Source organism: Schistocerca cancellata, chromosome 8 (genome assembly GCF_023864275.1).
Source record: "Schistocerca cancellata isolate TAMUIC-IGC-003103 chromosome 8, iqSchCanc2.1, whole genome shotgun sequence".
In the NCBI taxonomy this organism is placed as follows: domain Eukaryota; kingdom Metazoa; phylum Arthropoda; class Insecta; order Orthoptera; family Acrididae; genus Schistocerca; species Schistocerca cancellata.
The window spans coordinates 59,626,823-59,652,109 of NC_064633.1; the positions used below are offsets into that span (position 1 = coordinate 59,626,823).

Genomic DNA, 25,287 nt, shown 5'->3' on the forward strand with positions numbered 1-25,287 from the left:
ATAAGTGTTAAACAATTAGGCCATGTCTAAAAACCATGGCAGTGTCTGCTCCATACATACCTGATTATTCTTCAAGAACTGTGAACTTTTTGGTTAGGTTTTTACAGCTTGTAGATGTTCAACAAGAAACTATTGTAGCAGTATGTGGTGGTTCGCCTGCAAACTATTACTGAGGGTTATCTCCACTGGCCATACAAATATAACTGTGTATTATTGGGGGGGGGGGGGGGGGGGGTTGTGTAAACAATGACAGTAAAAGACTGGGTAATGCAACTGTGCATTTATATGTCAGCTACATTTATTACAGTAATCAGTGTCCAAATTACAAGCCCCATTTTTCAGCCAGTGTAGCGATGCAGTACGTTGACAATGAGGACAACAAACAAAGAAATAAAATCAGGTGGAACTGCTAAACACAGGCCAGATAGTTAATAATTTTTTTTCTATAACTGATTAGTATTTTTTCTTTGTATTGGTGCAACAGCATCTTACTGTCAGCAAGCAATCATTATATCTCAACTACATTTTATTCATAATAGTTTTATGACACTTATTCTACATTTATTTCATGTTGCATTCTTCCCATCATATTTGCTTAACCTGCTTTTTACATGTCAGTCCGCTGTCTGCAGTTGAATCTATGACACAAAGACAAAATCATACCACAGTACTGTTCTTACAGTCTCCTAACATAACAATGATAACAATCAAGTATTGATAATACATTATACATGGATAGCTAAAAAGCTTCTCACCAAGCACTGGCAGGGGAGCACACGCACAAAAGGACTTAACATTTACAAGCTTTCGGAGCCAGTGGCTCCTTCTTCTGGCAGAAGAGTTGAAGGGGAAGGACGAGGAGTGAAGGAAAAGGACTGGATTCAGAAAAGTCACCCAGAACCCCTGGTCAGGGGAGACTTACTGGATGGGATGAAAAGGAATGTCTTTTCTTCCCATCCCATCTGGTAAGTCTCCCCTGTCCTGGAGTTCTAGGTGACTTTCCTGAACTGTACTCCTTTCCCTAAACCTCTCCACACTCCTTTTCCTTCACCCCTCTTCTTTCCTCTTCAACTCTTCTGCAAGAAGAAGCCACTGGCTCCAAAAGCTTGCAAAAGTTAAATCCTTTTTCATGTGCGTTTCCTTACCACTGCTTGGTAAGTAGAACATTTATCTATCCGTTTATATTACATTCTCCAAAATAATTCCAGTTCTTTAATTACATGATGAAGTAAACAGACTCATCAACCATTTTCATAATTCTTAGAACTATCTCAGCTAAATATTCATACAATTATTATTATTAATAATGGTTTCTCTGGTTCCCAAACCTTTGCTGTATGGTACTCTAACTATACAGAAAATATCTAATACACCTGGTCAGCTAATTTCTGTGAGCATTCAGTCCCATATTGGATGTTATCCTCTTCTTTTTTCCTTTCATTCCTTGGATACAGTGAATTAATTATTGACTGTTTCATCCACCACACCCCTAAACTCATAGCTTCCTTGTTTGCCATCTGTAAAACCAGATGCATTTACTAGCTTTCTGAAAGATTTTTGAATCTTTTATTTGTACTGGGGCAATCTGTTAGAAGCTTCCTCTTACATAAAATCCCAACATTAATGTTTTTGGGATATTTTATCAACCATGAGCTCACTCAATTTGTATGAATGTTACCAATGTTATTAGTAAAGACAAATGTGTATCTGTTTTCCAGCTTCCAGACTGTACATTCTGAATGCTCCAATTGGTTATGTTGGAAAAACATATCTTTATTGGCCCCAGTCCCACATCAAACTTAAGTCACACCTGGCCCCTCCTATGTTAGCTCAATAACTTTTCATTTGTTGTCAGAAGTGCACTGCAGTTGTCAATGGATTTCATTTTTACCTACAACAAGAGGTATACAGAACATTGTCTAGCTACATCCCAAGTCAAAATGGAAACTATTACAGTATCACAGGAACAACAAATATGCCAAAGATGACAATAAAAATGTTGAACGATGTATATATATGTCCTGACTGTCTCAGTTATGAACTATACAAATGAGTAACAAAGACACTGCATGACAAGCAATAAATTTAAATAATGGAGGTTATGCATATTATACAGTTTTACCTACAAGGAGGTCAGATTTACCACAAGCTGATTATGACAACACACATATGAAACATTGGAGATGTGAAGAGTATTACTGATTATTGATGGGAAAAATAAAAATGTGCTAGAGATCATCTGAAAAATCTATTTGATGAATGAGAATGTTATTTTTAATAGATGAATCTATAACTTATAAGTGCACATATTTGTAGACAGAATACAATGTTCTGTCACATGGATTTGTTTTCACTCACAAAATGTCATTTGTGAAACTATTCAGCATGAAGCTCAGCCTTAAATAATCCACACAGACATAGCTCAACACCAATGTGCATGTAAATGCAATGCTTCCAGTGAAGCTCACATCATAACTGGAAACAAATTATTGTTTCTTTGCTTTTACATGTTTTTTACTTGTCAATGCCTTGATCAATTTTCGTGTCCCAAAATAGACAACTGCTACTGCAAATCCTACAACAAGCAACAAAAAGCCAATTACATCAAGCAGTAGCAGCTGCCACCAGTACAAGTCAACAGCAGCACTGCGAAGGTGTGGAGCTCCATTGTGCCGTATAACATACTCTAGCCACCAGACAGCTGTTTCCACAGAATGTTGTCGATGTTCACGGAATAGAATGGAGTACTGCTTCATGTTCTCATGGTACCTGTGAGAGAAAACCTTTTGTTAGAAGTCCCAAGACAATGTGAATGTTATTAGAAACATTCCAAGCTATTGTGCAGTGTTACATCCAAGTATTATCTGCAGATAAGGAAAATATTATTTCCTGTAACAGGACACTAAAGGCTATATGTCACCAGGTAAAACCAATATATACTTTACAAATGTCATGCAAGATAGTATTGTATACATTTTACTTTCTCTCCTATTCTTCATGATCCATACGAACTTTGGCCAATATCATAGTAACTTCTTCAATTCTGTGTTGCATATTATGTGAGTGCAATATCATTGCTTCTTTCTGAAATGGGTAATTATTCAGAGAGATTCATTTAATCTTAGCTGTAACAGCAACAGTATCATTTAATTTGTCTGTCATCCATCAAGTTTTAGGAACAATGCAGCAGTACTGCAACAACTTTCACCTAGAATAAGCATGTTGGGTTTGATGGCTCTTCATTAAATAATTTCCCTAACCATGATCATTAATTACTCGCAACACACTATACTTATGGAATGTGATGTGTTGCAACCACTGCTGTTCAATTTCTATATTTGTGTGATATAGGAGAATTCTTTATAAAATATAAAAAAAGAGTGATTGAAGTAGAACATGTTTAATGGCATGCTCAACAACTGGATGGTCAGCTTTGCTCATGATAACAGTTTGGCAGTGGCTGTTTGTTCTGATGGACAATGAAGTCATGATTATTCCCATATAAAATACAGTGCAGATGTTCCTGTATTGAGATATGATACGACTGATTTCATGGGGTATCCCTGTCTCTTGATGGGGAAGGATGTGCCTCTGATGGTATAATAATCATGTTGTTGCTTTTTGTGTGTGGAATAGGTCTTGCACCTGTATCTTTCACAAGGATACAATGTGTGACACAGGTTTAGGCATAAGCGCAGTATGCAGTGTGGGGATGGACCAGAACAGATGGTCAAGTACTATTCTCGGAAAGGTGGGAAGGGTTTAGGGAAAGCTGTTTCTCATTCCGGGGAACATTGAAAGGTAGTCAAAGTCATGATGGAGGAGAAGGAAAGACAAAAGGATATGGGTTTTAAGGGAGAGGGTAAGGAGTCATTCCAATCCCGGGAGCGGAAAGACTTACCTTAGGGGGAAAAAAGGACAGGTATACACTCGCACACACACACATATCCATCCATGGATATGTGTGTGTGTGCGAGTGTATACCTGTCCTTTTTTCCCCCTAAGGTAAGTCTTTCCGCTCCCGGGATTGGAATGACTCCTTACCCTCTCCCTTAAAACCCATATCCTTTTGTCTTTCCTTCTCCTTCCCTCTTTCCTCACGAGGCAACCGTTGGTTGCGAAAGCTAGAGTTTTGTGTGTATGTTTGTGTTTATTTGTGTGTCTATCGACCTGCCAGCGCTTTTGTTGGGTAAGTCTCATCATCTTTCTTTTTAAATATATTTTTCCCACGTGGAATGTTTCCCTCTATTATATTCATATCATGATGGAGGACTATGATATAAAATCTACTTGTTGGCCAACTGAGGCCGAGAACTATAAACAGAAGGTTGTGTCTGTTTGCATGGTGTGTCAGGCAAGGAATGAGTGTGCAAGAATAGCTGTCTCCGACAACTGGAGGCCAACAGAGCACATGGACTGCATGAAGCTGTAATGTCAGATGTCATGAAAAGTTATGAAAAGAAGACTTGCTGACTGTACTGAAATCAATGTCGACTCAAATCATTGCCATTTAGCTGATGATCATAGTACAAAGACTAAGAAACTAAGTCAGTACTTACACAAAATACATATAAAATTAACAGCATGTAACTGAAAATAGCCACATTCATAACATACAAAATGTCAAACAAAAGCTGAAGGTGTCAGTATTTAATAGTGATCGTTTTGGATCACAATATCTAAGGACAAACCAATGCTGCAGGAGATTTTGTTTGTTATGTTTAGTTATGGAAATCTTACAAACATACGCATAATATAAATACAGCAGTTTGAAACCCTAAGCAGTCCATTTTACCAATGTATTTATTAGCTAATTAAGTTATTAATTTCAGCTGTTAATAAAGATGCATGTTTTTGAATATTGTGTAACCTATGTTAATTCTGCGAGCAGCATCAAAAGAGCTCAATAAGATGCAAAGTATAAGTGGGTAATGTTCACTTATAATATACAGGGCATAAAGGTTTAAGTGATGAATATGTGTGAGCTAAATATGCATTTTTTATATTACTTATAACCCAGCAAACATAGAATGATACTGAAGTCGGCAAATAACGAATGAGGAAAAGTGTTAGCTATACATTAAAGATATTGTATGTTTGAATGGCGGGCCATTTTCTTGATATTTAGTGATTACTTTTAATCTTGGTACTTTTCAAGCATATATTAGGGGGAACAATAGGTCATTGGAGGACTGTCATAATTTGTTTCATGGTGAAATATTGTCACAAATGAAGCTGAGTAGCACTGTGGTCTAGTGGTTACAATAGTAAACTGTTGCATGGAGGATCGTCAGTTCAAAACTCACCTGCACTGTACAATTTTAATTTCTATATTCGGTTTGACTACATTCTAGAAGTATCCACAAATCTCATTGTACTGGAATGTCCTGTAGCTGTATATATACTGCATGTGTTCTGGCCAGAGGCAGTTCGCTCTGTGCTCTTGGTATGTGCAAGTGCTGAATAAACCACCGTTAAGTGACGTTAGTGTTAGTCATTCATCTGATTGCACCTTCTTCTATGTGACATTATTCTGGTGGAGGTGATGGGTATTGGAACTTGTGATAGCACACATTATCAATGACACAGTGGTTTCCATCATGCCACAACAGAGCAGCCATTTACATGGCGAGAAACCCGAGTTTGAGCCATATTCAACAGATCACAATCTACCAGTGACAAAAGAAGAAGAAGAAGAAGAAGAGGACGTTATGATGACAGCAACTGTGTGCCACCACATGAGACATTCTTCCGGGTTCTCTGGTGAAGATGGCCAAGATCCAAACAAGTGGCTAAAGGTATATGAGCGTATAGCAAAATTTAACAAATGGGATGACACCGAGTGTTTGGCTAACGTATTTTTCGACTTGGATGGCACTGCTAAGCAATGGTATGAGAACAACTAGGAGAAGTTCACAACCTGACGAAGATGAACAAGAAGATGTCAGAGAAGGATGACATAGGTCACCATCACCACAAGTTAGCCGCTGGAGAGGATGCTCCCCAACATGCTGGTCAAGGTCTCCATCAACATTTCGAAGCTCCAGCCAATCACCTAGCTGCTGCAACCTAAAAAAGGGTGCGACCTTCGTTGGAGGTGAGGCCACCCAAGAGAAAAATCCTCCACCATTGATCACTACAAAAATGATAGGAAACTACATCGATATCCTAATGGATGGCCAACCAGCCCAAACTCTTGTGGTCTCTGGAGCATCATATTCACTCATTTCAGAGAAGTACCGTCACCAGTTGCAGAAAACCATATTCTTCGACAACAAAAGATCTCTACTGAAGGCGGCTAATGGGAAACATGTAAAACCTACAGGAAGATGTACCATTCATGTGAGTGTAAGTGGCCATACACAGCCCTTAGAATTCATCATCTTACAAGAGTGTAGTCATGACATCATTTTCGGATCGGAGTTTTTGAAAGCTTCTCAGGCAATTATAGATTGTGTTCACTCGAAGATTATGCTAGATGAGATGAGATACTGTGGACATGAAGATATGCATCCGAGTGTGTGGAGACTGTGTGCTGGATGAAGTGATCATTCCTGCAGTCAGTGCTAGAAAGGCAGCTATCACATGTCATACCATGCATCAACCCATGGATTTTGTAGTGGAATGTAAGAGAAGCACACCACTGAAGAATAACTTGGTCATCCCAGCCTCTGTTGTATCGTTTAAGAACGGATTCAGTGAGTTGTGGATAGTTAACTGTCATCGAGAAGCGCAGATCCTTCCAAGATGCTTGTGCGTAGCAAACGCTGAGCCATTAATTGAAGAACAGCTGAGTGTCATAGAAACCTCCCATGCGGAGTCTATGGGCGAAATTAGCACTGCCACTACAAGATCTCCTAGCTCGACTCTCACTAAGGAGCAACAGAAGAAGCTACTTGCCTTTCTTCAAGAGTTCCCTGAATGTAGGTAATGCCATGTGGTTTGTGTAAAGCACCAACAACTTCTGAACAGATGATGGATAATCTTTTACGACACCTGAAGTGGACGATGTGTCTTTGTTATTTAGATGACAGTTTAGTGTTCTCAGAGACATTTGATGAACATATAAAAAGGCTGAGGGCCCCCTTAAGTGTCTCCAACAAGCCGAACTGAAACTTAATCCAAGAAAGTGTCTCTTTGGAGCAAAAGAAATCAAAATACTTGGACACCTTGTGTCAAATGAAGGTGTGCTGCCACACCCAGAAAGGTGAGACCTATAACAGAATTCCCTAGTCCTAAAAGTATTAGACATGTGAAAAGCTTCCTCGGATTATGTTCTTATTACCGTCATTTTATCAAAGACTTTTGTATCAAAGCCAGGCCACTCCAAGAGTTGTTAAAAGCTCATGCTAAATTTATCTGGGGTGATGCTCAACAAGATTCTTTCGATGTGCTGCAAAAAGCTCCTATGACTGACCCTGTACTTGATCTGTTTGATGAGAGAGCACCTACAGAACTACACACAGATGCCAGTGGATATGGGATCAGTGCTGTTCTGGTGCAAATTTCGAATGGAAAAGAGAAGGTTATAGCCTATGTTTCTAAGACACTTACAAAAGCTCAGAGAAACTACTCAACTACAGAAAGAGAATGTATTGCTGTGATCTGGACCATGTGCAAATTTCGACAGTATCTCTATGGAAGGCCATTCATATATGTTACAGACCATCATTCACTTTCTTGGCTAACAGGTCTTACAGATCCAACAGCACAACTCACCAGGTGGGCACTACGTCTTCAAGAGTAAGACATTACCATTGTGAACAAAGGTGGAAGAAAACACCAACATGCCGACTGTGTCTCAAGAAACCCTGTGCAAGACCATTAAGACTTGGATGAAGACAGTGACTGTTTCCCTCCAGGATCTCTCTGCTGAGCAGATGGAGGACGCCAAGATATCTGAAATTATGCTTGCCTTAAATCGGTCAGAGGATGTTGCAAGAAAAACTTTGATCCGTTTGGAAAGAGGTGGCTACCAGTGATTCCTAAACACATGTGCTTAGATGTTCTACAGAAATTGCATGACACACCTGAGGCCAGACATTTAGGATTTATTAAGACCTATGATAGAATCCGCAAGAGATTTTTGTGGCCAGGTTTATTTAGGAGTGTCTGTCACTGTAGAGCGTGCCAGAGGAGAAAGGCAGTTCCTTAGAAACCACCTGGCCGACTCATACCAATTCCACCAGCTGAAACGCATGTTGGAATTGACCTCATCAAACGATTTCCAATGTCTGCTAGTGGCAATAGATGGATTATAGTTTGCACTGATTATCTGACATGCTATACCATTACAAAAGCCGTGAAAACAGCCAAAGCATCTGAAGTAGCCAAAGTCATCGTGGAAGACATTGTATTAAAAGATGGTGCCCCAAGGTCATTAATTACAGATCGAGGGAAAGTTTTTCAATTGAATCTTGTGACAGACATAAGCTGTCGGTCCAACATTACTCATCACATGACGACTGCCTACCATCCGCAAACTAATGGGCTTACTGAACGCCTTAATAACACCTTGCCTAACATGCTATCAATGTTCATCAATGTTGAGCAGAGCAACAGGGATGAGGTGCCACCTTTTGTGATGTTTGCCTACAACACCGCCAAACAAGACACCACAGGATTTATGCCAATTTTCCTGGTGCATGGGCGTGAGGTGACTACGGTGATGGACACTGTGTTTCCATTACATCCTGACGACATGGATGATGACTACATTGGCCAGATGTTAACCAGAGCTGAGGAAGCTCGGCAGTTATCTCGACTCCGTACGCTGCATGCTCAAGAAAACGATTGCTGAAGGTACGACGCGAGCCACCGCCCAGTTGTCTACCAGCCTGGTGACCTCGTCTGGATCTTCACTCTTGTTTGGAAGGTTAGTCTATCTGAGAAGCTCCTCAGGCGCTACTTTGGAACTTATAAGATTGTAAGACAGTTGTGTGATGTTACTTATGAAGTTGAAGATTTCGACCCCAATGCAAGACGATGAAAGATTAGATATACAGTCCACGTCCTTCGAATGAAGCCCTACAAGGATTCTGCCACCCAGGGTAAATTCGAAGCTCCAGCGACAGGTAAAAAGCAGAAAGGTGACAATGAGCATAGTGACAAAAGAAGTTCTAAGAAGATCACCGCCAGGCTGAGCATCGGGAGTCAGAGTATACAGGACCGATGACTCGATCCTGGACTAGGAGTACATAACACCGAGATGCTGTTCTCTGAAGCAAGGAGCAATGTCACAGAAGAAGCTGAGTAGCAACGTGATCTAGTGGTTATGATACTGAACTGTTGTATGGAGGGTCCTGAGTTTAAAACTCACCTGGACTGTACAATTTTAATTTCTATATTCAGTTCAAGTACATTCTAGAAGTATCCACAAATGTCCAGAATCATTGTACTGGAATGTTCTGTAGCTGTATATATACTGTATGTGTTCTGGCCGGAGGCAGTTCACTCCACGCTCTTATATGTGCAAGTGCTGAATAAACTTTCGTTAAGTGAAGTTATGTTTCGTCAATCATCTAATTACACCTTCATCTGACAATATGATTTGTGTCAGTTTGCGTAATGGGAGACAGCAGGTTGGCCAAACCAGTTTCATACTTGAACATTTTACAAAAAATGTCTCTTTGAACTTCACCTAGAAATTTAGGGACGTTTGCTGTGATTTCAGTGACAGAATTTGGCCACCAGTGTATACACTCTGAGCAGTTATCAGTAGAGATGGGGGATCCGCTCCTGAACTGATTCATAGAGTTGAATCTTTCAAAGGAGTGAACAATCAGTGATTCAGAAAAAAAGAACGGTAGCTCCAAACGTTTCCTACAGCAGAGAGAGAGAGAGAGAGAGAGAGAGAGAGAGAGAGAGAGAGAGAGTCGGAGCATATGAGCAGCGCCTCTGCTGGTCAGAGCACACTGCACGCCGCACAGCACAGCCAGTGCCGGCCTCTGCCCTGCTTCTGCCTTGGCTGCCTGCATTGTGCAGTGCCCCATTGGATTTTGTGTTTCACATATGCCGTGCCGTCTCTGTGCTTCCTCTGTCGCGTGCAGTGTCTGGCCACCTTAACTTAGCATCGCACTCCGTCGGCGATCATTTCAGTCGCACATCCTGCCCTCTGGGCAGCTGATGCAAGCAACAGGACAGAGAGCCTCCTAGCGGAGAACATAAGAACTACTTGCAACAACCTGCTCGCAAGAGAACGGACGATTTATCTCGGAGCGGGTGACTGGTGGCCGTTCACCACTCCCCCCACCCTCGGAACTCACCCGCTCAACGCTCACCCCACATTTCTCGACTCTAGCCAGAGCATTGAGCAAAGCAACTCAGGTGTCACTCTGGTCTCTGCGGTCTTAGCTCACGCAGTAATACAGCTCGCGGCTCGACCTGCTCGACTCAGCATCGGAGTTCGTCTCTACTGGATATTGTTCTTCGTAGTAATATTGGTATGTATATTACATAATTATGTTATGTATACATCATTTGTTTTATTTTATTTTTATTTGTTTAAAGTGATCAGATTAGGTTCCTCATGACTCCTCCTACTATAGGATTTTTTATTATGGACACTCGAATGTACGCTTTGATTACGAGCGAACTGATAAACGTATCGCAAAATCACCTTTGACCATGATAATGTCTACAAAGCCAAAACCACGATAGTGCAAAATAAATCAATAATCAAAAACTTTGTCATATTGTGGAAATTTCAATAAACAACACAAAATTCTTACTTATTATCTGTGTTACTTCAAAATAGGATCAAATAAGATCAAAATACAGGTATAGTACTGCAATAAACCAAGTTTAAAGGGCAATGTGCCTTCCATTTATTTTCTATTGTGAATGAGTGGCGAGTCATGAAAAAGAGCTAGTTCATTTCAGGGAGTGAACAGTTCTGATCCGATCTCTGAAAAGAACAGTTTTGCCCATCTCTAGTTATCAGGTCTTAGTGCTGTCTTTGGTGATCAACTGGCAAAGTTTATGCACATTTAAATTTCACTAGTGGACTGTGAGAAAGCTCAGTCTTTTGGAAGATCAGTTTGGGTTCTGGAGAAATGTAGGAGCAATTGAAGCAATATTTAAAAACTTTGAGGTTTCCTGGTGATATTGTAGTTCTGTTATAGTAAGTAAAGGGCTTAGAGGAGCAGTTCAACAGAATTGCTAATACTCGAAAAGAGAGTATAAGGTGAACATTAACAAAAGTAAAACAAGAGTAATGATGTGTAGTCACATTAAATCAGATGATGCTTGGGGATCAGATTAGGAAATGAGATATTAATGGCAGTAGATGAGTTTTACAATTTTAGAAGCAAATTAACTGATGACAGTCAAAGTAAAGAGGATATAGGAAGAGAAATTTGTCAACACTGAACATAAATGTAACTGTATATTTGGTGTCTGTAAGGAGGCTAACGAGCAGGGACACTATCAATAGTGTGTGACATAAGCTGACAATTTGGGTCTGACGGGAAGTATGCTAGGGTAGTCTGTGAGGTTATGGTGAACACCATGTCTGGGTAGCATAGTGGTCAGTGCATCTGCTTCGTAAGTAGGAGACCCGGTTGGAACCCTGGTTTGACACAAATTGTCAGCTTGCCCCATTGATATTAGCTGATGCCCACTAGTGGCTAATATCTTTAATTCTTTTCTGTTTAGATAAATTTCATTGTTAGGAAGCCTTTCCTGAAGTCATTTGTTTGGAGTTTAGCTTTTTACAGAACTGAAACAAGAACAAAAACAGTTCAGACAAGAAGAGAGTAGAAGCTTTTGAAATGATGTGTTACAGAATAATGCTATGGATCAGATGTGTACCATAGGTTGAATCGGGGAGGGAGGGGGATGGGGGAATGGAACTACATGACTAAAAGGTGGGGTGGATTGCATACATCCTGATTCATCAATGAACTGGTTATTTAGTAATGGAGGAGAGCATGGGTAGTAGAAACTGTGAAGAGAGACCAAAGCTTTAAGACAGTAAGCAGGTTCAAATGAATGTAGGTTACAATAGTTATGCAGAGATGAAGAAACTTGCATAGGACAGCATAGTCTGGAGAGCTGCATAAAACTAGTTTTCAGACAGAAGGAAACAACAGCATACAGTGTTCCACATGTATTAACTATTTCTCACTGAACCCCTGTGAGGTCACTATTTGTAAGTTTTAATTCTATGAATGCAAATAAATAATGGTTGATAATCTGTCCACATATTACTGTGTTGGTTACCATCACTGATTCTCATGGACTATACCAACCACTAACACATGGTGTACAAGCTACAGTAATTTAGGGTGAAACATTTGCCCATTCGGCCTTACATGACTACTAGTTGCTTTTATCTGTAGGAGATGTCTAAGTAACAGAGCAAGAGGGATAACCTTACAGATTTCAAATGGTATTGTGTTATAAGAGGATATATTGCTTTGAAGGTAGATGGGCAGCTGTGGAGGGCCAGAAGGGGGGGGGGGGGGGGGGGGAGAATAGTAGTGAAGGAGTTGAAATTGGAGAGCGTGTGTGGATGTGGTACAGGAGATTAGTTTGTCATCTACATTTTATGAGTTAGTGCCTGCCTATGATGGCCCCACAGGGTAACCTTCAGAATTCTTGGCAAGAGATCTCTTGTTGCAAGAGTCGCGCTGTCCAAAGTTTTCCATAGTATGTGAGAGAGGCATCTTAGTATAGAAGGGATGGCATCTGCTGAAGTAGAGGTTTCGTCAGTGATTCTAGGTTTTGTATGAATGGGGAAATTTTTGGGGAGCCAATTCCAAATAAGAAATTGTGGTCAGCATTCAGGAATGTGTCATGGATAACAGAGCAGGTGTTAAAGCTGCGTGGGATTGTGAGTAGTTTGTGTTGTCCCAGGGTCAACAAAATGAAGATACAGCCAATTAATCTAAAACAGACAAAGGATTTCTTGACTTTCAGAAGGCATTTGATACATTTTCACACAGTCTCTTACTAAACAAAACATGAGCTTACCAACTACTGGACTAGAATTATAACTGCATTCAGCGCTACCTACTACATTCAACTCTCCACAGTTACCTTAAATGGCATGAAATCAACATGTATGAAACTGGCTTTGGGAATATGCCCAGGCATTGTTACAGGGCTGTTACATATACATAATTGTGTAGTAGATAACGCTGGGAGCTCTGTGATGATATTTTCAGATGATACTGTTTTCTAAAGGAAGGTTGCAACACCAGAAGACATGCAGATGATAAACAATGAATGTAAATAAATTCAACATGCTGCATACAAATAGGTGAGCAAATCTTTTATAATAGCTTACATTATTGGCAATAAATGACTAGCAATAGTAACAGCTATTGGAGCAATCTCAAGTGGAATGATTACATAAAACAAATTGTAGGAAAAACAAATGCCACAGTGAGATTTATTGGAAGAATCTTAAGATAACATAATGATTCATGAAAGAAATAGGATTACAAAACACTTGTTGGTCAGATTCTCAAGCATTGCTCATCAGTCTGGGAACCTGAAAAAGTTGTTACTAGAAAATAAACAAAAGATCCACTTGTCATCATAGGATTATTTAATACATGTAAGAGTGTAATGGAAATGCTCATTCCACTTCAGTGCCAGACATTATAAGGTAGATGTCATGCATTATGGAGCAATTAATCATGGAAATGTGAAGAACGCACGTTTCAGGAAAATTTGGACAACATATTAATTACCCTCCCATAGGTTTCGTGATGAAACAAATCAGAGAAACTGTAACTCATACAGATGTTTGCCAACAGCCATTAACAAATGGAACAGGGAAGGGGGCAAATAATAGTATTACTAAAAAATTCCCATTTGCACACGGTAAGTGGCTTGGAAAGTACAAATATGTGAGCTTTTGGCCAAAAGGACTTGTTCTGAATTAGACAATGTACACACACACATTCACGCAAATACAACCCACACATGCATGATCACTGTCCCTGGCTGCCGAGGCCAGACTGCAAGCAACAGCACATGATGGGAGAAGCAATCTGAGTTGTGGGGGCAGAGGAAGAGGCTGGTGCAGCAGGGAGGGGGAGGAATAGAATGGTAAAGAGTTGGGGGATGGTTAAGTGCTGCTTGTGGGAGCATACAGGGACATGGTGGGTACAGCAACTAGATGCAGTCAGGAGGTTAGATGGGAAGGGGGGAGTGGCCAGGAAGGGAGTGGAAAAGGAGAGAAGTAGAGGAGTGGAAAAGAGACTTTGGGTTTGTTGGTGGATTACTGCTGGAGTGGGGGTAAAGGGGATAGGTTGTGAAGGACAGGGACTAACAAAGGTTAGGCAAGTGGGCCTACAGGAACATAGGATAAATTGCAGGGAGAGTTACAACCTGCACAGTACGGAAAAGTTGGTGTTGGTGGGAAAGATTCAGATGAAGCATGGTGTGAAGCAGGCACTAAAGTGCCTAATGTTGTGTTGGGTACCGTAACATGCTCAGTAACTGGTTAGTCAAGCTGTCTCTTGGCCACAGTTTGTCAGTGGCCATTCATGTGGACAGGCACCTAGTTGGTTGTCATGCACACATAGAGCTTCTTAGATCATACATCACATGACAGCTTTTACATGTAGCCCCTACCTTTGTTGGGATAGGTGATGGTTGTAATTGGACTGGAGTATTTGGTGGGAAGACACAAGAAGACCTGTCCCATATATTCCCCCAACACCACTACTCCAGTCTGGTCATTTAGCATCACCTATCCCATCAAAGGCAGGGCTATGAGTGGAAGCAGCCATGTGATCTACAAGCTAAACTGCAACCACTGTGCTGCATCCTACATGGGCAAGACACCTAAGAAGCTGTCTGCCAGCATGTAAGACCATATATGAATATATGCATAAGAAGATGGCATCTGTTCTTTCGGACATGCCTGGGATCTTCCGCTTACATGGCAGATGCTCTATATGACTGAGCCAATGAGTGGACAGAGGATAGTGTGACTGCACACTCGCCGTGAGACCCACACTCCCAACTTATTGTACACACACTACAGATGTAGTGCCCTTGCCTTCTATACTCGTTACTCATGGCAGTCAATCTACCAATTACCGTAAGAGTTTGAGCAATGTGAGTGCATACAAACTGAAGATTATCATTGGCCAGTACGCCTTATCTATACAAGGATGGTATCTGTTCTTTTGGACATGTCTGAAAGAACAGATACCATTGGTGATATTGCAGCTCTCGAAGAATGAAATTACAATGTAATTGCACAAACTTTTACAGGAACTGGTAGACTGACTGCCGCGAGTAATAAAACTAGTGGGCAAGGGCACTACATCTGTAGTGTGTGGATAGTAAGTTCAATTTGTGGGTCTGACAGTGAGCTTGCCAGGGATAAGCCCCTGTAGTCGCACTATACTCTGTGTCCTTGGTGGCTCAGTCGAACAGAGCATCTGCCATGTAAGTGGGAGATCCCGGGTTTGAGTCCAGATCAGGGCACACAGTTTCAACTGTCCCCGTTGATATTTATCAACACCTGCAAGCAGCTAATGGTCTCAATTTCACTGTGATTTTATTCACAAAAAACTGTGGCCAAGAGACAGCTGGACCACCCAGTTGCTGAGCATGTTGCCCAACACTATATTCTTCACCTCAGTGACTGCTCCACAGCTTGCACCATCTGGATCCTTCCTACCAACACCTCTTTTTCTCAGCTGTGTAGGTGGGAACCCTCCATGTAATATACCTACTCCCGTAACCCCCTGGCCTCAATCTTCATTAGACCATCTCCTTCACCAACTTATTTCATTTTCTGCTTCCATTCCAGCACCATGCAGCCTTCTATTCCATTAGCAGGCCCACAGTCTTTTTCCCCTCCTCTGCTTCTCTCCTGTTCCACTACAGCCCACCATCTCTTCCTGTCTAACCTCTCAACTCTACCAAGCTACCCTCGCATGTCTCTATCATGTCCTTTTGTGTGTGTGTGTGTGTGTGTGTGTGTGTGTGTGTGTGTGTGTGTGCGCGCGCGCACACGCGTGCACATGTGCATGCGTGCACATGTGCATGCGTGGTTGTCTACTTTAGAAGAAGGCCTTTTGGCTGTAGGTTCATATGTTTGGCACTCTTTTTTTTGTGCCTGTCTGTGAGTCAACATTTCCACTATATGGTTAGTAGCAATTTATCCTTTTCATAACATTGCCATTATGCCATCCTGAACTTTCCACTGATTGGCATATGACAAAATCAATGAATGCGCTCAGATTTTATTGTGCATATTCTCATTGAAGAAGTAGTTGTTTGTACGAATACTGCTGATAACACATATAAGAAATGAGACAGTGGGTTTGGAGTAGGCAGGACATTAAGAGAGGGAGTGCTAGATGGTGGCAAGGGCACTGATAGGATGGATATGATGAAGTGTTGAAGTATACAATGAAAAGCAGGTAGCCAGTGGTAATGGGGCAGGGAAATTGAAGAGATGGTGAAGGAAGACACTGATGTCCTCAATATTGTAATTTCAATTGCGAATAAGGGATTAAGAGAGTTGGTCAAAAAGAGAAGACCACAAATTGCTGACCTGAAACTAAATTAGTCTCAAAACTTATTTGGTGAAATTCAGGTTACAATAATTGACTTTAACAGCTGAAGTGCCCTCAATGACTCATATTTGTAAATATCATTTGAGGGCTGTAATGATTTTTTGTCAGTTGTTGAATTTTTTTTCTACTTTAACTGAATTTATAGCACAGTCAACATACAGCTGCCAGGCAGTCTGAAATTGTCTGCAGCTGACACATTCCCAAGTATTTTTATTTAAATTTAAATTAAAGGTAATGGAAAAAGTGTAAAACAGTTGATGGTAGCTATGTGCATAATAGCTAAAATAAGCAACAACTTTAAAGTATCACTGTATGTAGGAAGCTTCAAAAGAAACCTTTGGAGGATAAGTGCTTACATATAGCGTAAGAACACGGTCACAAAACAGTACTCAAAAGCAGACACCCATTACTAAATTTTATTTTAAGCTCAGTTTCTTTTCTCCGACCCATGAGCCAAGTTTTGTTTTACAACAATCTGTATCAGCCTGAGTCTCTGCAGATGAAGTTTTAATGAAGATTCTACGATAATGAGTACAGTCTTGAATGGCTTTTATTTTATATTAAATAAATATTGTTGTATTAGCAAACACAGAGGCACTTACTTAGGGTTGCCCAGTACAGTTTGGACAGACCGCAACACAGATTCTTTGGTGATGTCCTTGAGGCAGAGCCGGAGGCCTATACCAGAAAAGTCTATCTTCGCAGCGTTGTGTGTCTGGTCTGAGAAGAAGGGGATGGCGATGAGGGGGATGGCTCGGTATGCAGCCTCGTTTATGCTCTGCAGTCCACCTTGCATTATGTACAGCTTCACATTTGGGTGTGCTGCAAATGGTGATAAACTGAGATGCAACTCATTCCATTCTGTAGTAAAACCTTTGTAGAAAAACTATTTGGATGTGTTTTGTATAGAAGACAAAGATGTTTACTTTTAAAGTTAAAATTAACTATGCTTTACTAGTAACTAAAATTATGTCATAGACTTACAAATTCAGTATTATTAAGTTTAAACTTCACATCTGGTTAATAATTTGTAGGTGGTCAGGGTACATCCACACAGACACACAAATTAAGCATACTCAGCCTGTAAATGATTCATTCTACAAAACTCTATAAAAAAATTATACAAATGATATGCAGAAACTGCAGTTATCTAACTAATTAACTCCAATGGCATAGCTCAGCCTTGAGGTGCAATTGTTTATCCCAAGAATGCTTTTGTTTCTTGCATTGTACTTCAGTCTGCTCTAAAATAAATACATTATTCAGTATATTACTACTAACCATCAGTCAAACATCCATTCAGCTAAATGCCATGTGTGTTTAATAATGACTTCAACAAAAGAGAAAAATCCTGTAATGTTTGACTAAAGAACTAACAATACATATCTGTATTAGAACAATCTAATGTAATATATGGCGGGCCGGGGTGGCCGAGTGGTTCTAGGCGCTACAGTCTGGAACCACGCGACCGCTACGGTCGCAGGTTCAAATCCTGCCTTGAGCATGGATGTGTGTGATATCCTTAGGTTGGTTAGGTTTAAGTAGTTCTAAGTTCTAGGGTACTAATGACCTTAGTAGTTAAGTCCCATAGTGTCTGTTTTATATCACATGGTTAACAATTCATTTGTCTTTTGAGTCTGGCTGTGAATGTACACTCCTGGAAATGGAAAAAAGAACACATTGACACCGGTGTGTCAGACCCACCACACTTGCTCCGGACACTGCGAGAGGGCTGTACAAGCAATGATCACACACACGGCACAGCGGACACCAGGAACCGCGGTGTTGGCCATCGAATGGCGCTAGCTGCGCAGCATTTGTGCCAGTTTGCCGTGGCATACGGAGCTCCATCGCAGTCTTTAACACTGGTAGCATGCCGCGACAGCGTGGACGTGAACCGTATGTGCAGTTGACGGACTTTGAGCGAGGGCGTATAGTGGGCATGCGGGAGGCCGGGTGGACGTACCGCCGAATTGCTCAACACGTGGGGCGTGAGGTCTCCACAGTACATCGATGTTGTCGCCAGTGGTCGGCGGAAGGTGCACGTGCCCGTCGACCTGGGACCGGACCGCAGCGACGCACGGATGCATGCCAAGACCGTAGGATCCTACGCAGTGCCGTAGGGGACCGCACCGCCACTTCCCAGCAAATTAGGGACACTTTTGCTCCTGGGGTATTGGCGAGGACCATTCGCAACCGTCTCCATGAAGCTGGGCTACAGTCCCGCACACCGTTAGGCCGTCTTCCGCTCACGCCCCAACATCGTGCAGCCCGCCTCCAGTGGTGTCGCGACAGGCGTGAATGGAGGGACGAATGGAGACGTGCCGTCTTCAGCGATGAGAGTCGCTTCTGCCTTGGTGCCAATGATGGTCGTATGCGTGTTTGGCACCGTGCAGGTGAGCGCCACAATCAGGACTGCATACGACCGAGGCACACAGGGCCAACACCCGGCATCATGGTGTGGGGAGCGATCTCCTACACTGGCCGTACACCACTGGTGATCGTCGAGGGGACACTGAATAGTGCACGGTACATCCAAACCGTCATCGAACCCATCGTTCTACCATTCCTAGACCGGCAAGGGAACTTGCTGTTCCAACAGGACAATGCACGTCCGCATGTATCCCGTGCCACCCAACGTGCTCTAGAAGGTGTAAGTCAACTACCCTGGCCAGCAAGATCTCCGGATCTGTCCCCCATTGAGCATGTTTGGGACTGGATGAAGCATCGTCTCACGCGGTCTGCACGTCCAGCACGAACGCTGGTCCAACTGAGGCGCCAGGTGGAAATGGCATGGCAAGCCGTTCCACAGGACTACATCCAGCATCTCTACGATCGTCTCCATGGGAGAATAGCAGCCTGCATTGCTGCGAAAGGTGGATATACACTGTACTAGTGCCGACATTGTGCATGCTCTGTTGCCTGTGTCTTTGTGCCTGTGGTTCTGTCAGTGTGATCATGTGATGTATCTGACCCCAGGAATGTGTCAGTAAAGTTTCCCCTTCCTGGGACAATGAATTCACTGTGTTCTTATTTCAATTTCCAGGAGTGTATTTCTTTAGTAGATTAATATCTGCGAGGTTCAGAATATCAGCTTTATTTCATCCATTATGGCATGTGGCAAATGATGAGGGTGATTATATTGTTATTTAGTTACCTTGCCTCTACTATGCTTGCACCAATTATCTGCTCCTTTTGGGAATAGCTCATGTTGGAGATTCTCATTGCTTGAAGCTGTGTCAAAAGACTGTTCTGCTCATTAATTCTGTCTGATTGCTAGACCATAGAACTTCTGAGTAGGATGTACAACAGTGTCTACTAGCCTTGAGCAATCAAAGCCTTGTCCTAATGTTCACACTGTTCCCATAGGACATTAGTTTCTCTGAATGCCTTTGAGTCACCATCTCCAAGATAATTTATGTATGTAATGTTGTACAACTTTTCTGAGTGTTGATAAATACTTACTACACCATCAACTTCAATACCCCACTAGAACCATAATATTTTGCTATGCACTCTTCTTTATGTTTAGTTTTCATTTTATCCTTGCATATGCAATCCTTGGAAAGTATTGCCATATCTGCCAGCTTGCCAGTGTCCACTTTGTATTTGTTATAGCACCATTCAGAGATGTATGGCCTTGTATTCTGTCAGCTCACATAAAAAACTATGGATAAGTCCCCATTATTATTTTCAACAACAGCTTCATCAACAGCAGCTTTCACATCTTCAACAGCAGAACCTATTGCAATGATGTGTTTGTAAAATTTTGAGGGTGATGCACAGGGAGTTTCATCACACTACATAACAGCACCTGCAGCCATGCTCTTACCTATAGATCATAATCCATAAATCAGTCTAATGTTTATATCATATAGTTTACCTGCATCTGCAGTAATATATGAGAAACTGAAAAAAATAACACTGTGTTAGCAATAATTGCACATAAACTCCAATTCTAAAGCAAGTTCTACATGTGTGTTTTCTGTGAAGCACCACATTTTCCACATTGTTTGCAGCACACATTGTTCTCCAAAACATCTGATGATAAAGATACATTAATTATCTCATACTCTGTAGTTCCAGCATTTAGTTTTTTATATTGTTCTTCAATTCCAGCCAGTTTTCATTCTGAAGTACTTTTGGTGTAATGGCAGCAGCATCACTCAATATATCACTACCACTGTAGAATTCACATGCTATGGACATCCAATAAGAAAGCAGACAGTGAATCAACAAATTCTGAGTGCTGTTTAGTTTCTCGTACCAATGTTCAAAGTTTTTAAATACCTTCAGACTAGGTCTTGACATGCTGAAGGGAAGAAAATTCAGTGACTTCACTAAATATGACTTTCACATCAAGTGCATGGATTTACACACAAAGGAAACAAATCAAGTGGCACAAAACTGATTGTCAGTATCTTGCAGTTTAGCCAACAGAAAAGATAAGTCTCTTGTGCTCAATTATATCTATAGCAGGGCAAGCTATGTCAGGCACATCTTGTCTCTATAAACACGGTGTGGACCATCGTGTATCACAATGTTTAAGAAATAATTTAAAATACTTCTATGCATTCCATGTCAATATTTGATACACAGTTTTAAACATGAGACACAAAATATTAGAAAAATACATTTTCCCAAAAATCGATTTTACTCCCTTCAGGGAAACGGCAGGATTATAGCATCATGTGACAGCTGAAAGCTTTGCTGCATCCATGGTACCTGTTCTTAGATATAATTCCTTGTGAAATCCACTTCAGGCAGCAGGTTCTGTACATCAAGTGTCCCCACTGATTTTGCTGTAACTGCAGCACATGATATGCACCTTCTGCATTGCTTTACTTGTCCTTAGTTCTCTGTACACATGAGTATGTCATGGAAGAAATGCTGCAATGCTGAAGGAAACTTTCCTTTTTTGCTTTTGATGTCTTCTGTCTTTGGAAATCTTGTGTATCTTCCTTCTCACATCCCTAAATCCTTTCACTTCTTCTAATGAACTTTTTCAAAATTCATCAAACTTCTGAGTGGTTTGATGTGGCCTGCTGTGAATTCATCTCATGCTAACCTTTTCATCCCACAGTAGTATTTGCACTGTATGTACTCAGTTATTTGTTGGCTGTGTTCCAATGTCTTTCCCACAGTTTTTACCCTCGTCAGTTCCCTCTATGGAAGTTATTCTCTTGTGTCTTAATGTGTCACATTATACCCTCCTTTTTTTCTTGTCAGTGTTTGTCATGCATTCTTCATCCCATTGATTTTGCAGAGAACTACCCCATTTCTTACCAGTCCACCTAATTTTCAACATCCTTCAATGGTGTCACATATCAAATGCTTCAGTTCTCTTCTTCTCCAGTTTTCCCACAATCCATGATTTATTATCATACAGTTCTGTGCTCCAAACATGCAGTCTTAGAAATTTCTTCCTCATATTAAGACCAGTGTTTGGTACTAGACTTCTCTTTGACCAGGAACATCATCTTTGCATTTGATAGACTGCTTTTTATGTCCTCTTGCTTCGTTTGAATCACGTTATTTTGCTTCCAAGGTACCATGATTCCTTCATCTTCTTTCTGGTCTCCAGTTTTGACATTAAGTTTATCACTAATATCATTTATATTACTCCTCATTAGTTTTGTCTTCCTTCTGTTTGCCCTTAGTCCATAATCAGTACTGATTAGGTTGTTTGTTCCCCTCAACAGATCCTGTAATTCTTTACTTCACTGAGGACATCAGTGTCATCACCAAATCTCACTGTTGAAATTCATTTATGCTAAACTTAATTCCCACTCTTGAAACTTTCTTTTATTTCCATAATTACTTCTTCGATGTGTAGATTGAACAGTAGGGGCAAAAGACTTCCTCCTTGTCTTACACTCTTCTTAATCAGAGTACTTTGTTATTGGTCTTCCTTTGTTCCCTCTTGACACTTGTACATATAGTATGTTACCTGTATTTAACTATAGCTTATTTGTATTTTTCTCAGAATTTCCAACATCTTGCACAATTTTACATTGTTAAATACTTTTTTCAGGTCGAGAAATCCTACGAACATGTCTTGATTTTTCTTAAATCTTACTTCCATTATCTTTCAAAATGTCAAAACTGCCTCTCTGTTGTCTTTACCATTGCACTGTCTAGTGCATCGCCAACTGTATATCCCTCTGCCTCAGTTATTAGTTTTCTGCCATTTCATTCACATATTGAGTGCAAGCTGTAATAAATCTACTCTTGTTCTCACAATTCCTATGGGAGCAATACAGAGAACAGTTGCAGTATATTCTACGAGTCATCATTTGAAATCAGTTCTTGAAACTTTGTAAGTAGGCTTTCTAGGGGTAGTTTTTGTCTATCTTCAAGAGTCTGGCACTTCAGGTTTTTAGCATCTCTGTGACACTCTCCTGTGGATCAACCAAAGGTGTGACCATTATTGTTGCCCTTCTCTGTTTATGTTCAATATCCTCTGTTAGTCCTACTTGGTGCAGGTTCCATACACATGAGAAACATTGTAGGGTGGGTTGCATGAGTGATTTGTAAGCATTCTCATTTGTAGACTGGGTATAGTATCCTATCTATAAACTAAAGTCTACCACCTACTTACCTACTTTACCCATGACAGCCTCTATGATCATCGCATTTGTTGTCACTCTGAAGTTTATACTCACGTATTATGAGTTGACCAATTCCAACTGTGACTCATTGATGCTAAAGTCATAGGAAACAACATTTTTTTCTTTTTTTTTTCTTTTCATTTTGTGAAGTGCAGTTCTACATGTCTGAAAATTCAAAGCAAGTTGTCAATCGTTGCACCATTTTGAAATTTAATCAAGCTCTGACTGACTAATTGACTGACTGACTAACTAACTTCTAACAGATTCTCAGTTTTCTGCTCCAGTACTTAGTAATCTTATTTTTCAATATTTAGAAGTCAAAATTCTTCTATCAAGAAATTATTATACCGTAACACATTACCTTGCAAGAAACGGAAACTGAGCCACATTGATATCAAGTCCATGCACCATATTATTTAACATCACAAAGCTGTTGTACCAACCATCTTGAGTATGTTTTATGCAATTTCCCATGCTCAGATAGACAAACCACAGATTGATTCCCAATTTATGGTTTAGAAATAAAATTTAATTTACAAAAGGAAACTAACAAATGGCTCCAAATACTATGGGAATTAACATCTGAGGTCATCAGTCCTGAAACTAACATTCAGAATGATCTTATGCAGCCTGATAAATTTTTCAAAAAAGTGAAAGGAATGTCAATACAACCAAAAAGGCCCTTGTACTTGGCAGGAGTCATGGTAGAGGCATTTCACAATTATTACAAGAACTCCCAGGTAAAAACTATCAAGTTATGCTGCTGGACTCAGTTATGTTACAAATGATATAGGCTCCTTAGGGAAGGATCTTGATATACAAGACCATGCAATAATAATAATAATAATAATAATAATAATAATAATAATAATAATAGGTGGTGCTGGGAATAGTTCAGGTCCCAACCACAAATAAAGAGTTGAAAGAGATATATCTAACATTGCTTGGAGAAAAACACACACCAATGTGAAGATAGTTTGACTCTTCCAGTGTTTTGATAGGCCAGATATGAAACATTCCATGAAATGTGTCAATGAGGAGCTCAGTGGAACTTTGTGGAAACCAGACCAGTCACACACTGAAATGAAACATGTAATACCGATAAGCCAGCATCGTAACACTTACAATGGCTTGCATTTAAATAGAGCAGGGAAAAAGTTTACAGATATTATCACCAATAGTATTACAGACAAGGAAGACAGCATCCACCCAAATCAGATACTTTCTAACATTCACTGTGGATATTTTCTAGGATAAAAGAAAAGGAAAGACACAACGTAAAAGTGGTTCTAGATGATAATAATCTTGCAGATACCAAATGTAGCAGCAAAGACTCTGATAATCAATATTGCTTAAAAATATTCCGTTAGACCTCCCCCATGAACCATGGACCTTGCTGTTGGTGGGGAGCCTTGTGTGCCTCAGTGATACCAATAGCCATACTGTAAGTACGATTATCGGGAGAAAAAAAACTGGTGGTCTACAGATTGGAAGATGGAATGTCAGATTCCTTAATCAGATTGGTAGGTTAGAAAATTTAAAAAGGTAAATGGATAGGTTAAAGTTAGATATAGTGGCAGGAGGGACAAGACTTCTGGTAATGTGAATACAGGGTTACAAATACAAAATCAAATATGGGTTATGCAGAAGTAGGTTTAAAAATGAATAAAAAATAGGAGAATGGGTAAGCTACTACGAACACAGTGGAATTATTGTAGTCAAGATAGTAATACAAGTTTATATGCAAAATAGCTCTGCAGATGACAAAGATTGAAGAAATGTATGATGAGATAAATGAAATTATTCAGATAGTGAACGCAGATGAAAATTTAATAGTGATGGGGGACTGGAATTCAACAATAGGAAAGGAAGAGAAGGAAAAGTACTAGGTGAATATGTAATGGGGGTAAGGAATGAAAAAGGAAGCTGCCTGGTAGGTAAAAAGACAAGGGCTAGTAGAAATCCTTGGGTAATGGAAGAGGTATTGAATTTAATTGATGATAGGAGAAAATATAAAAATACAGCAAATGAAGCAGGCAAAAAGAAGTACGAACGTATAAAAAATGAGATTGACAGGAAGTGCAAAATGGCAAGCAGGGATGGCTAGAGGGCAAATGTAAGGA

General features: G+C 40.5%; 1 protein-coding gene across 1 annotated transcript in view; it reads right to left on the minus strand.

Annotated features, from left to right (window-relative positions):
* Positions 1 to 1,473: 1,473 nt before the first annotated feature.
* Positions 1,474 to 25,287, minus strand: part of LOC126095253 (UDP-glucosyltransferase 2-like) — a 119,065-nt gene continuing 95,251 nt past the window's right edge. Inside the window, exons 6-7 of the mRNA XM_049910007.1 lie at positions 17,156 to 17,375; positions 1,474 to 2,769 (exon numbers count right to left, since the gene is read on the minus strand). Coding sequence (XP_049765964.1) covers positions 2,487 to 2,769; positions 17,156 to 17,375 — 503 coding nt within the window. The 3' untranslated portion in view covers positions 1,474 to 2,486. The remainder of the gene's footprint in view (positions 2,770 to 17,155; positions 17,376 to 25,287) is intronic.